The sequence below is a fragment of the Onychomys torridus genome, chromosome 17, assembly GCF_903995425.1.
Source record: "Onychomys torridus chromosome 17, mOncTor1.1, whole genome shotgun sequence".
Taxonomy (NCBI): Eukaryota; Metazoa; Chordata; class Mammalia; order Rodentia; family Cricetidae; genus Onychomys; species Onychomys torridus.
In genome coordinates, this window is record NC_050459.1 from 21,991,463 (window position 1) to 22,005,250 (window position 13,788).

At 44.8% G+C, this 13,788-nt stretch overlaps 1 protein-coding gene across 1 annotated transcript; it reads right to left on the reverse strand.

Moving 5' to 3' along the window:
• Window positions 1-782: 782 nt before the first annotated feature.
• On the reverse strand, window positions 783-12,753 carry Chrna6 (cholinergic receptor nicotinic alpha 6 subunit). Its single transcript, XM_036166524.1, has 6 exons — window positions 12,557-12,753; window positions 10,768-10,907; window positions 5,849-5,893; window positions 4,842-4,951; window positions 3,758-4,736; window positions 783-2,386 (listed from the first exon to the last, which is right to left on the reverse strand). The coding sequence occupies exons 1-6, from the start codon at window positions 12,633-12,635 to the stop codon at window positions 2,255-2,257; spliced, it is 1,485 nt and encodes a 494-aa protein (XP_036022417.1). The 5' UTR covers window positions 12,636-12,753; the 3' UTR covers window positions 783-2,254.
• Between the last annotated feature and the right edge of the window lie 1,035 nt (window positions 12,754-13,788).

A 13,788-nucleotide genomic window follows, 5' to 3' on the forward strand; every position in this document is an offset into this window, starting at 1 on the left:
ATGATATACTTCTTTTAAAAGGTTTGTCAGTTTGTTTAGTATACAATCTTTTGATAATTGCTAGGTAATTTCTAAGAAGCTGGGCCAGAAAGCCTGACATATTCTCAAGCACTAAGGCACACTCAAGCATGAAGACATTCAGATGGGTTTCCTCTGGGTCCTGTCTGAGGTCATTCGTACAATGCAATTCACAGGCTGGGGATTTAGCTCAGTGGTAGAGCACTTGCCTAGAAAGCACAAGGCCCTGGGTTCGGTCCTCAGCTCTGAAAAACAAACAAACAAACAAAACAACAAACAATTCACAAAATATGTATGCTAACAGTGGATGGAGAATTTGTTTGCACAGCATGTAAGGAACTTCTATAGCATAACAAAACAAATGTTCTAATTTAAAAAATAGCAACAACAAACAAACAAAACAACCCCACAAGCAACATGGTTGACCACCCAGATGTGAAGGAGAATGGAGGCACCACCCAAGGCATCTCTTTGGTGTAGCTAGACCACTATTATAGCATAGGCCAAGGTGACCCCCCAGCCTGCGGAGGAATTTTGGGAAGGCCTGTGGCTTACTCAGCATCCCTGAGGATCTCAAAGATCCCTTTTTTAAAAAATTTTATTTTTTATATTGTCCAATATGAGCCAGAGCACATCAAATCACCCATCATGGAGCCTCTGTCCAGTGAGAGACATGGCTGCCTCTGCAGCCTCGTCCCGAAAGGGGACCAGGTGTCCACCTCTCAAGGATGACAGACAGTCCATCATCCAGGCCCTGCCAAAGGTTGATGATATTGTTTCGAGACAACAGAATCAGAAGGTAAAATTGAATCATGAAATTACCTATGCACACGAACAAGGACTTCCTGGGAGAGAAAAGGTGGAACTGGAGTCATCTCTTTACTAGACTCTGTGGGCTGCTGTCTAAGACACACCTGCAAGTTATAACAGTCATGCAAACAAGTAACCAGAGTAGAAACCTAAACAATTCCCAATGTTCTCCTACTCGGAAAGGAAATTACTCCAAATGGCCAAAGATTAAAATTTCTTAAAGATTTTATTTGGTCTCCATGCAGTGAGCACGTGCAGAGTTCACAGGAAAAGGCTAGACAGTTGCCTATCTGAAACACAATAGTGGTTTTAGGTTTTTTTCCCAGTTAGGTTGTTTCATTTGAGTTGCCCTAGCGGTGTTCTCCACTACCCGATCCTGTGGATCTTTGCATGTACGACTTTTCTAAAAGGCTGTAACTTTACAAGGGAAAGAATCTACTTATGTTACCCTTGTAGCACCTAGCACAGTACTGGGTACCAGCCAAATGTCCTGCCAGAACAATAGTGCTGTGGTTTGGATCACCCCCAAGGACATGTGTTAAAGACTTAGTCTTCTGTGCTACTGGGAGGCAGTGGAGCTTCTGGGACATGAGTTTCTGCATGAAGAATTTAAGTCATTGGGGTGTGCCTTTGAAGGGAATATTGGCACCCTGGATTTTTTTTTCTCTCTTTTTGCTTTCTTGGTAGTTGTCATGAAGTGGACAGCTGCCCTTTATTAGACATGCCAGTCATGATGATTTGCCTCCCCAAAGGTCCAGAGGCAGTGGGGCCTAGTGATCATGGACTAAATCCTCTGAAACCATGAATTCATATCAACTTCCTCCTTTCACACTGATTACCTCAGGTGATTTTTCACACAGACAGAAAGCCAATAGTACAACTAATTGAAAGTCTGCTAAGAGAGATACCGTCTGGTTTCTTCTTTAACCATGCACGTGTCGGAGAATTGTGTGAGCTCCATCACAGAGACATGCACAAGAAAGTAGGGTACAGTAGCAGTCAGGTGTTGCAAATGTCAGCAGTGTTGCAGAGTTTCTCTCTAGTCTTACATATCATTGCAACCACCAACAGGAGCTTCAGATACCAGAGAATCCCTTTTCAGTGTGGACTGATGCTAGCTGTGGGGCCTAGCTCTGTGAGGGACCATTCATGTTCCTGGAAACAAAGAATGCCTAGCATGGAGAAACTGAGTCAGTGCTTCTGGCCTAGGAGCACTGCCAGCTCTGGGCGCCATGGTGGTAAATCATTTTAATGGACACCCAGCACAACGAAGACATATGTTCAGGCTCCCAAGTAGTAATATTGTCCCCCTTTCCCTTCTTGTCGGGGTTTAGGAGACTGGGTACTTGGCCTTTTCTTGTGGTAAGTAGTAGTTCATAACAGAAACAACATCTAAAAGATTCAGAAGGCAAAAGGAAAATACAGATTAAGACTTTCCGGTGTTCCCAAGCAGTGGCTGTAGAAATAGCCCCACAGTTCCAAACACACAGACGATTATAAACACCCAGAGGAAGACCCTGTCCACCACCATGGCCATGTATTTCCAGTCATCTTCTACCTGAAATACAAACAAAAGATCAAGGCTAGCTTTAAAAAAAAATCAAGACCGTAGGAAAACATGCTCTGTCTTATGAATAGTGTTTTCTTTTTTTCTTCAAAGCAACTTTCTTCAGTACATTCAAAATCAATTATTGATATTTTGTTTGCCTGCTCATGTCTCCCATATGGCGCTCATTGTCCAAGGATGGTAGATATACATACACCATGGGTCGCTCATAAAGCTGGCTATGGATGGTGCTGAAGACTTTTAGGATCCCTTTCCTGTGACAAAGGTCCTTTCCTGGTTCTAGGGATAGTTCCTAAAAGTATTTGTTTGAGAATCCACTCCTTTCATTTGTACACAAAGAGAGCCTGGCTGGGCATCTGAGTTTGAGGCTATGAAAGGATAGGCTGGAGGATATGGGGTGTGACTGAGGACCCCCTACACAGAGATAAGCAGCTTCTAGGCCTCAAAGTGATGCTCACAGGGAGAGCTTTCACATATTGGGAATCTTTCCAGTTCTAAACCTCCAACCTTCTGCTATGGTCCCTGCGGGTTGTGTGTTAGGGGACCTGCACGGCATGATAAGTCAACAGTACCTGTATCTCCTACATATGAAAAGATGCCAGCCTGGAGGAGAGCTCATTGGCCATTCCTGACCTGTGACGTGTGTTATGACTGGTGTTCTCATTGTCTCCCAGGGCATCAACAGGGCAGTCTTGGGGGTCTTGACATCCTTTCACTAGGAGTTACAGATGCCAGGAGCTATGGTACAAAACAACTCCAGATGCTTGGCAAGAGCCTTTGGAAACTAGTCAAGTGGTCGCATGGAGAACTGGCTTATCTTTGAGTTCTTGCTTTGGGGAAGGGGGACCCAAGTTACTGGCATGATAGTGTGGGAGACGGAGCAGAATGTGTGCATGCTGGGCATATCTCCTAGATGCCTTTGATTCGTGTCCATGTCTCCCTCTAGTAGAGGAAGCAGAACCAGAGCTGCTGAATGCTAAGGAGCTCACATCCTTCATCATTGCGACTACAGGCAGTACCACAGCCAGTGCTGCTTCCCCTTGGGGCGTCTCCCTCCTCACCCTCTCTTTGCTACTGTGTGCTGTGTTGGGTCTTGTTCCATGAATCATGCTTGTCCTGCATGTGTAGCATAGCTGGATTTTGTTGTAAGTAAATGCAGATTGGAGATGTGTTGTAGGGCTACATTATCATCTCACTGTAGCTACCTAAACTCTAACCCAGGTTCCCCCAATGCTGCATGATTGGATGATTCTGTCTGACTGTACCATAAATATGACTCCCACTGATGCTCTGACTAGTCTCTAAAGTGCCTAGAGGCCTGCTAGGGGTCCAGCTGGCTGGAGAAAAGGGGTAGATGTTTACCTCCTTTGTTTCATTGTGGCTCTTCATGTTTTCTGCTATGAACTGAACACTATCGATCACATCTTCCACATCCGGTGAGTGCTCTGAATTCTCTGTCACCCACTGTGCAGGCTGCGGACTCAGTCTTCTCTTGCCAGGAGCTATCTCACTTGATTTTTGACAGTGACAGCATTCCCTCAGAAGTTTGGGCTCTCTTCGATGAGCAAACTTGACCTTAGTAGGTCTCTTGGGAAGGCTTTCGCGATCTTTAACATCACCTGCCTCCTTGGTCTTGTCCAGAGGCCTCCTCATCATCAGAATTGAGGGGAAAACCTGAAGGAAAATGGTCTTCACCCATTTGGGCATGGTATGTGTTGCTGGTGTACGGTAGTGTATGTTCAGCACAAACACAGTCACCACAATGGACAGGGTGACAAAGATCATGGTAAACAGTAGATACTCACCCACCAGTGGGATCACAAGAGATGTGGATGGGATAGTCTCAGTAATCACCAGCAAAAAGACGGTCAGAGAGAGCAGAACTGAGATGCAGAGAGTTACCTTCTCGCCACAGTCAGAAGGAAGGTAAAAGACCAACACAGTGAGGAAGGAGATGAAGAGGCAGGGAATGATGAGGTTAATGGTGTAAAACATGGGCAGCCTCCTGATATAGAAGGAGTAGGTGATGTCTGTGTAAATCTCCTCACAACAGTTGTACTTGATGTCATGCTTGTAGCCAGAGGCATCAACAATTTCCCATTCACTGTTTTCCCAAAAATCATTCATGTCCACTTTAGAGCCAATGATCAGAAGGTCAATTTCAGCCTTGTCGTAAGTCCAGGAGCCAAATTTCAGAGAACAGTTTTGATGATCGAAAGGGAAGAAGGTGATGTCCATAGGACAAGAACTCTTGAAGATGGCTGGTGGGGTCCAGGTTATCATGCCATCATATTTCAGAAGAGCTTTGGTTCTGCCTTCGACTTGGAAGTCACCAACAGCACTGCAAGAAAAACCACACACTGTCAGCAACACGGTCTGTGTTACTGCGTGTTACACGGGCCAAAGGTTTTGAACATTGGCTGTGAACCTGTCTAGACACACATACTTGTTATATAGAACAATGTCTGGCTTCCAGATCTTGTCTGCTGGAACACGGAGTGTCTCAATGCCATCATATTCCATTGGATCCCAGCGCAATCTGTAGTCTTTCCATATCTAAAAGAACAGAAATAAAGATCCATTTCTGGTGGTGGCAGTAGTCTTGCTTTGTTTCTAACTTTTGTCAAATTTGTTCTTTAATAAGTTAATACATGTGCATTGGGGGTCTTGATTGCTGTTACCCTCTGTCCTCTCTGAACCCCAATCTCAACCCCTTTTACCCCCTTCCTTCCTACAGGCCCCTTACACTTTAAAAATGCTATCATAACTTTTCCCAAATGTTTGTGTTGGTTCAATAATTTTGTTAATTAAAAAATAAGATATTTTGAAGAATACATTGATTCCCACTAAAAGCAGGGAATTATAACCATGGGCACAGGAAGATAAATAGCTGGGCAGATTTTGGCATACCTATAACAAGTTAACTGGCCAAGATCAAGGTTTCATATCATGTTTCATGGACTACTCCAGTGGTTCAAAATTGGAGTAGTAACTTGTTTCTAATGATAAAAACATAATTTGTATGTGTGAGTATGAGTCTATTGCACTGTGTAAACTATTTGGACTTTTAAGAGCAAAGACACTATAACTTGTAAAAACCAGCTATTGATTATGCAATATGTTCTCTAGACCTCAACCGCTGACCTCCTGGAGTTATCAAAGAGGAAAGTAATCACTGGACTTGGGACTCCAGTAACTGATAAGAAGATCTGAGAGCAGAAGGTAGAAAGGTCAGAGGATGCTATGTCAAAGACATTACGCTCTGCCCATGCGCTGCCTGCATTAAGCTAGCTGCAACCAGAGCAGAACCCAAGGATTAGGAGATGCAAGGTGGTGGATATTCTATATCTATCACAGGTTTGGTAGGGAAAGAGGCAGTGCAGGTGGGTTTATCAATGAGCGGACACATGTGGCCACAGTTCAAAGGGAGAGAGACACATGAAAGACACATACATGACGCAGCCACAGATTGGTTTCCATGATCTGGTTGACTTCATCCTGGAAGGGGAGAAATAATATTTTCAGCCTTCTATGTACTTGCTAATACAAGAATTATGGCTAAAATTTGACCAATCCAAGCTAATTGTGCTAATGAAGGCAAGCATGAAGACTGAGAGAACTAAACTTGAACTCCAACAGACATAGGGTTTTTTTTTTTTTTTTTTTTTTTTTTTTTTTTTTTGGTTTTTTGAGATAGGGTTTCTTTGTAGCTTTGGAGCCTGTCCTGGACTAGCTCTGTAGACCAGGCTGGCCTTGAACTCATGGAGATCCACCTGCCTCTGTCTCCCGAGTGTTGGGATTACAGGTGTGTGCCACCACCCAGCCGACATACGGTATTTTTACACTTGTCTCTGCTCTGTTGACTTAGAAATGATGTATAGCTTTACAATGTCTCTTGAAGCTCATTTGAATTTCATCTCCATTGTGAATGTTTTCCCATCACTTCAGCCCATAAAGCCTCCTGGATGCATGAAAGGAGATAGGGAGAAGGGCAGAGGTTTAGGGACAATGGGGGAGGAAGCACTGTGGGTAGTGACAGGTGCTCACTGTTCCTACACATGCCCCATGTCCTTTCCTCAAAGAGGCCTGGAACTCCCTGTGTGCATTTGTCATGGGATCCACACAGACACAAGAGCTTCAGCTCACTAGCAAGTTCGCCAGCTGGAACTGGCTGTCCACTCCCTATGCAGTCTCTTTCCCAGCCCAAGTGCCCTTCAGCTACAAAGGACACTCACACTTACTGATTGGCCACTTTCTGCTCAGTTACAGAGTGGACAAGGCTCCTGCCTTCATGTGGTCTTAGCTGTTGGTTGAGAAGACACAAGACTAATAACATATGTACACGCATACATAAAATACCATGTGATATATCAAGGAGAGGTAGAGTGGCTCATGTGTGCACACACATCTGTTTGATATAAGTCAAAGAAGGCTTCTCGGAGGAGGTACTATCCAAGCAGCCCCTTAAGTGATGTAAGGGGATTCAGAGCAGGTGATAAGCAGGCATTCCCTGTCACCATCTTCAGTACAGTTGGTTCTTAAGTGGCCACTGATTCTCAGAAGGAAAGCTACCAGAGACACACCTAGATGGCATGTAGGTCACAGCACAATAGCTTGGGTACTGATGGTCGGTTCTTAGCAGTCAGCAGGAGACTTCAATATCTTGCTTCCCAAGATATCTGAGGCCCCTGTAGCATTAAGGAATCCAGCTTTGTTGAGGTTTCTATGCAGGGCTCTGACTGTGGCTCTCCACACTCCACTGAGTCGCTTGCTGGGCTCCACTCCTCCATCCCATGGTTGGGCTCCACTCCTCCATCCCATGGTTACTGCTATCCACCTTGGAGAGGTCCAAAAAGAGACTATGCCAAGCTTCTCCCCATCAATGGGTCATATGGAGCCATCACAGGCCCTGAGATTTGTAAAGGTTAACAAGAAGAATGGAGCCTTCAGTTTCACAGTTACTCTTCTTGATCAGGGCCTTCCAGTATTGAGCCACCTTGAATCTGTCAGGTCTAGCAGAAGCTTTTCCAGTATATGCACTAGCTGTTGGTCAAAACCAGTTGAGCTCTGCTGCCTCAGTTCCATGAGGTCTTAGAGGTGACTGGCCTACGCCCCACACGTTCTCCAAAACCTGACGTACCTCTGGACTATTTCACTGTGTTTAGGAAGTTGACACTCATTAGCAATACCGTTCTCAACAGGCCTGCTCCCCAGGACACAATTCCGTGGGTTGGATAAAATCCACACAGTGTGTATCCATGAGGTATCCATATCCTTGGAAGTGTTAGAAAACAACATGGATCAGGACATGTTCTAGCAAATCATAGAGTCTGTGCAACTCTAGATCACTGCAGTGGACACTGTGCTCTGTGAGCCCTATCAGGGGAGGTGGCCAGAGATGGACAGAACCACACATGTTTTTGGAACCATTAGCTTATACCTCTTCACTGGGGAAATATTATTTGACTCCCAGATGTACCATTTCGAATCATGATTTCAAATGCACTAGTTTCTGCAAAAGCCGCAATAAACTGGGAGATGTGGCTTAGAAAGCCCATGCAACCTACATTCTACAGTGGCTTAGGTTTGCCATTTCTGCCAGGTCTGGCAATGTTGCATAGGGCCTTTGTCTTACACGAGGAAAGGGGGCATGATTCTACATCTTTTCTACACAGAAAGATCATGCATTCCCAAGATTCACAGGCCAAGGCTGTCTCACAGGTCCTCAAATACTTTTGTGCATAGCTCTCTGAGTGGAAGACCCATCTGGAGACTTAGCAGGAGGAGTCTGAAAGCCCTCCTAGAAAGTAATGAAGCTTCTCAATCACACTGCACAATGCACATATCAGATACCTGTAGCTTTTCAAAGCTCATCATAGAAGTCACCCTGACTTTACCAATGTCTGATAGGTTCTCTATCTCTTCAGTTTCTCTAACTGCAAAAGAGATCTGAGGGAATAGAGCTTGTTTGTTTGTTTGTCTGTTTGTTTGGAGATGGAGTCTTGGAATGTAGCCTACACGGGTCTTGAGCTCTCATTGACTCCAATGTCAGAGCTCATCTGGCAAAACTGCAACATGATCCAGAGAATCTGGACATTTATCCCAGAGATATGAAAGTATATGTTTATGCAAAATGCTGCACACCAGTGTTATAGAGCAAAACCTAGATTCAGTCTGTATGTTCCTCAACATCTAAGGAAATTGTGGACCACAAATGACCGTGAACCATTAGCCAGCAACAGGAAGGAACACGTACTGATGTGGTCAACACACAGAGGAGAAGCCTAAGAATGATGTTGAGCGGAAGCGGAAAGCCAGCTCTGCAAGTGTACATATTCTATGACTGATTTTGTATTAATATTTTATTTATTTATATTTTGAGACAGGTTCTCATATATTTTGAGCTAGCTCCAGACTCTCTAAGTAGCCACAGGTATTTCTGAATTCCTAATCCCATTGCCTCTACCTTCCAATGGCTGGGATTACAGGTATGGGCTTCCACATGAAGCCAATACTGCCAATTTTAGAAATGAAGGAAAGATGAGGGAGAAATTTAGGAAAGCATCCATGGGATCTTTATTATTTCTCATGACTGAGTTGGAATACATAACAATCTACAACAATAAATTTGCAATTAATAAAAGTTACTTTATAAAGTACCAGCACAGTGGTACAACACACCTGGAATCCCAGCACTTGGGTGGATCAAGCCTTGGAGTCAATGAGAGCTCAAGGTCAGTGTAGGCTACATACCAAGACTCCATCTCCAAACACACAGACAAACAAACAAACAAGCTTTATTCCCTCAGATCTCCTTTGCAGTTAGAGAAACTGAAGAAATAGAGAACCTATCAGACATTGGCACAGTCAGGGTGACTTCTATGATGAGCCTCGAAAAGCTACAGGTGTCTGGTGTGTGCCCCATTTGCTCCTCTGCTTCTTCCTACCACTTCCTGCCAAGGATATGAATACGAAGAGAGGAAACAGAGCAGTTGTCTCAGACCATGGAGCACACAAAGAAACAACTGCTATGCACAGGATGGCAAAAGAGATAGACAGAATTATGCCACTGTTGACGAATCTGGCTATGTGTTCCACATCATGGCTCATGTGAATGGTGTGCCCTGGAGTGGAGCAGTATACAACTTTAAAATTAAACATTGTGGTCCCATATTAACACCCTGATGATACCGTGTGCCACTCGCCTGGGCTATGAATCTTTATATTTCTGTTATACACAAAGAAGTAAACTCATTTTGTTCAAGCTATCCACAGGCCACACACTCATTATATTAGTGTCCCATGTCAATGTCAAAATCCACATATCAGGGCCACCTGCTGCCATCCTTCCAACCTAAGAAAATTGTCTTTCGAGAGTGCATCATCAGGGGTGTGAAGTAAAGCTGAACAGAGGGGTGGCCCTTGCAGACTGCAGGTGACACCCAGTTTAGCTCTCTTCTTCCAGTAGCCCAGTCCACATGCATCCTGCCCAGTGTAAAACCAAGAAGGGGTCAGAACAGATACAAAATAAGTGGTTTTTAATGGGCCCAGTGGGTCTAACCAGGTAAGAAGAAACGCCTGGCATTTGAAACATGAGCCAGTATTTACCAGAATAGGTACATGTCCGATCTAGAGGTAAAGGACCAGGTTGGATCAACATAGTCTGCTGGACAGTGTAGACTGGACAAGCCTGGTGGTGTCTGCCTATATATTGTAGTTAGGTCTTTCTCTAAGTGTACCTAGAGATGGCATGCCCATGCACCCACAGGACAGATGTTGTAGGGTAGGAGGACTCCTTCCTTATCCTTGGGCTGGGTTGGAAGGTGACAGGCATCCTCTATGTGTATGATAGCTATCTCTAATACCCTCTCTGGTGACACTCTAGGCTTCCCTTAATTTCTTAGTCTACCTACTAGTGCAATTGGGATTGAAGTCCAGGCCTGGAGCAAAGACCCTTGCTGCACTTTGAGAATCAGACTCTTTCTTGTCTTGGGACAAGAGAAAGATTATTTAGAAAGAGAGAGAAAAAAAGGGAAATTAAAAGAGTTCCACTTCTGCTTGCCCTTGAACTCGATCCCAGTGAACTTACAGAAGGTCGCAGAGTATGGCAAGCAGCTCACTCCAAGGCTCCCTTCCACTTGCCTTCAGGTCTTTATCTTATAATCTGACTCGGAAAGAACTTTTCTAGTCATGCAAAGCCTGAGCAAGGACAGCATTATGCAGGGCCTTGAGGGACCCTTCACATGCAATCTGGCGTTCACTTTTAAGTTGTCTGATGGAGCTCTGTGCCCATCAGGTGCACAAAGCGCAAGCACACAAGAACGCTTGGAACTCGGCCCTCTGAGACCACCCCTGGCAGCTGAGGCACTCACCACATTGGCCAGCTGTGTGATTGCCAATTCAAAGTGCACTGTGACAGGATCAGAAACGTTTTCCACCGGCCGGATGAATCGGTTGTAGTGGGCAAACAGTGTGTGGAAGAGCTGTTCTTCAGACGCGCAGCCTGTACAGCCTGTGAGGCAGATGGAGGAAAGCCTTAGGGAAGTGCGGTGGGAGGGTCTGAGCTTGCTCCGCTCCTGGTCCAAGCCTAGGGGTCTCAGTCAGAATTGAATCACTCACTGTACCATCGAGGTCTTCTCCTAGCTGGACCAGGGCAGCTCAACCCCACCCCCTTTTTAACCTTGCTTGCTTTGTTTCTACACAGAGATAAAACAACTACATAGGCATCACCTCAGAACCAGTACAATGTCCACAGCGATCCTGAGAAGACTGCCTGTTAAGTCATGGGCACCATAAACGTCCTGGGGCTAAAAGTCATGAGGAGGGGGCATTTTCTTTTTGTCATTAAACACAACTCACAGCATGACCACCGAACTAGAAGCTTTGCAGGAATTCTGGAGTCTGTGTGTCTATAATTGGCAAGGCTAGCACCCTTACCAAACACAGTACCTAATCATTGCCTAGGTCCTCAAAAGCCGTGTCCTTAAAAAAATATACCTTGGGGTTGGGGATTTAGCTCAGTGGTAGAGCACTTGCCTAGCAAGTGCAAGGCCCTGGGTTCCATCCTCAGCTCCAATATATATATATATACATACATACCTGAATCATGTATTTTTAGATTTGTGAGAATGCCAAGTTTTCAAAGTAAACTCACAATCCTTTAAAAGCAATGCAAATTGGTTCTCAGTGCCCCTTTTACCTATTAAACTCCGGACAGTAGTGCCCCCTGTGTCTTTCATTCCTTAAGAATGCATTAGTTTCTGGCCACTAATTCGCACAACTCACTCGCCCAACACCCCCGCTGGGACACATCCCTACAGTTTCTTTTGTCCAATTCATATTCGACGCCACAAAAATTAGAGAAAGGTTTGTACCTTGGCAGAGAGAAAAAGAGTAGACTTGAAAGCCTGCCCAGGTGAAACAAACAGAGAATGATTGCCCTGTTCCTCAATGAATGCCGCTCCACGCGTCCATTTGGAAGGTTGGGACGGCAGCAGGAAAGGAAACTTTTTACCTGTCACCTGTCATTCTTGCCAGTGTAATTCACCACAATGAAAACAGTGTTGTTTTTTTTCCAGAAGCCAGTGAGAAACCTTCCTTGCTACTATTACTACTTCCCTCTTCTGAGACTCTTTCGCTGAGTTCTCTATCAACCCCCCTGAAACCTAGTAGCATGGGGGTCGGGTGAGGGGTAGGGTGGGCATGCGATCTGCTCAGCACAGCAGCCATGTCTGAGTCAACTTTTAAAATGAGCAAGCTCACTCCTAGCGCAGACGATGAGACAGGTTTCCCCAATGAGGACAGTTACCGACAATGGGAGCATCACAAGCTGAGTACTAAGTGCCAGCTAACAAATAAGTCCCCCTTTGAAAAATATATTACATATAACCACAAATAAACAAGTGGAGCCTATTGATAAATGGCTTCCAAAACAGGCGACTGACTCTGTGTGCTAACTGGGAAGAGACATTTTAGTTAGAAAAATGAAAAAATGATTTACAGCTTATTTCAATGTTTTCCCACTCAACTCTCCAAATCCCATCTGTTAGGTTAAACCTAACTAAAAAAAGTCATCTGATCATTTGGATCTAGACAAGATGAAAAAGGAGAGTGAATGCATGGAAATAAAAACATTCTAGGACATAAGCCCAAGTAACTTACCTTTAAAGGAAGCCAAGAATCCACAAAACCACAGGCACAAACCCAAGCGAAGGGATCCCTGGTCCTGGCCCATCAGCATGATAAAAAGCACCTGAATTCCGATTTCTACACAGAGGGCAGTGGAAAACACAGTAGTCAGATGCTCAAGAATCAGACCTCTCAAGCCTCAGAAGCCGAGGCGATCCACAGGGATCTTCTGCAAAATGAAAACACGGACCAGCACACAGCTGCTCCCAGCATCCCAGGCTGGAGCAGATGTAAAGGGCAAAGAAAGCCAACCCTGCTGCATCAGAAGGGCTGTCCCCTTTCCTGTCACCCTAGATCCCTGTGCAAGAAAGATGAAGAGAATCAGGTTGAGATGCTAGGCAGACAGACCCCTTAGAGACCTGCCCTCACTCACTATTCCTTAGGGCAGTGGTTCTCAACCTTCCTAATGTGGTGAGCCTTTGATACAGTGCAGTTCTTCATGTTGTAGGGACCCCCAACCATAAAATTATTTTCGTTGCCTCTTCATAACTGTAGTGTTGGTACTGTTATGAATTGTAAGGCAAATAGCTGATATGCAGGATATCTGATATGGGACCCCTGTGAAAGGGTCGTTTGACCCAAGGGGTCATGGCTCATAGCTTGAGAACCGTTGCTTTAGGGGGCTAAGCACATATTTACTTGGCTCCCACTACAGGGAAAAAAAATCACACTCAGCTCCGAAGCATTCATTGAGTTTGCTGTTTAATTGAGGCTTACTGGAATCTGTCTGAAATAATCCCAATCCCTGTCTTCGTTGGGACAGTTTAGGGGACACATTTGTGTCTGCTTCAGTTTTCTAATGCCAGCTCCCCAAGTGCCTTGCTCTTCAGAGTGTCCTGATTCCAGATCAGGAGAGAGAGAGAGAGAGAGAGAGAGAGAGAGAGAGAGAGAGAGAGAGAGAGAGAGAGAGAGATCAAATTTCAAAGAATGAGGGCAACAGCTATCCATCCAGCAGCTATCCATCCAGCAGCTATTTTCCTTGTTAACTGCCTGGGGAGGGCTTGTTGATTAGGTTCTGTTATTTCCCTGCTTTTCTTGGAAGCTGTGGTACCAATAGGATTCTGACTAACTGGCCATTTCGCTTAGATGTCAGCATTGCTTAAAGAGGAACCAGGGAGTAAAATGTTCTATCTTAAGGAGTTCTCAGTCAGAGTTAAGGACTCCACTTGAGAATGCAGTGCAGTGTGTACATTGACAGGGTCCTT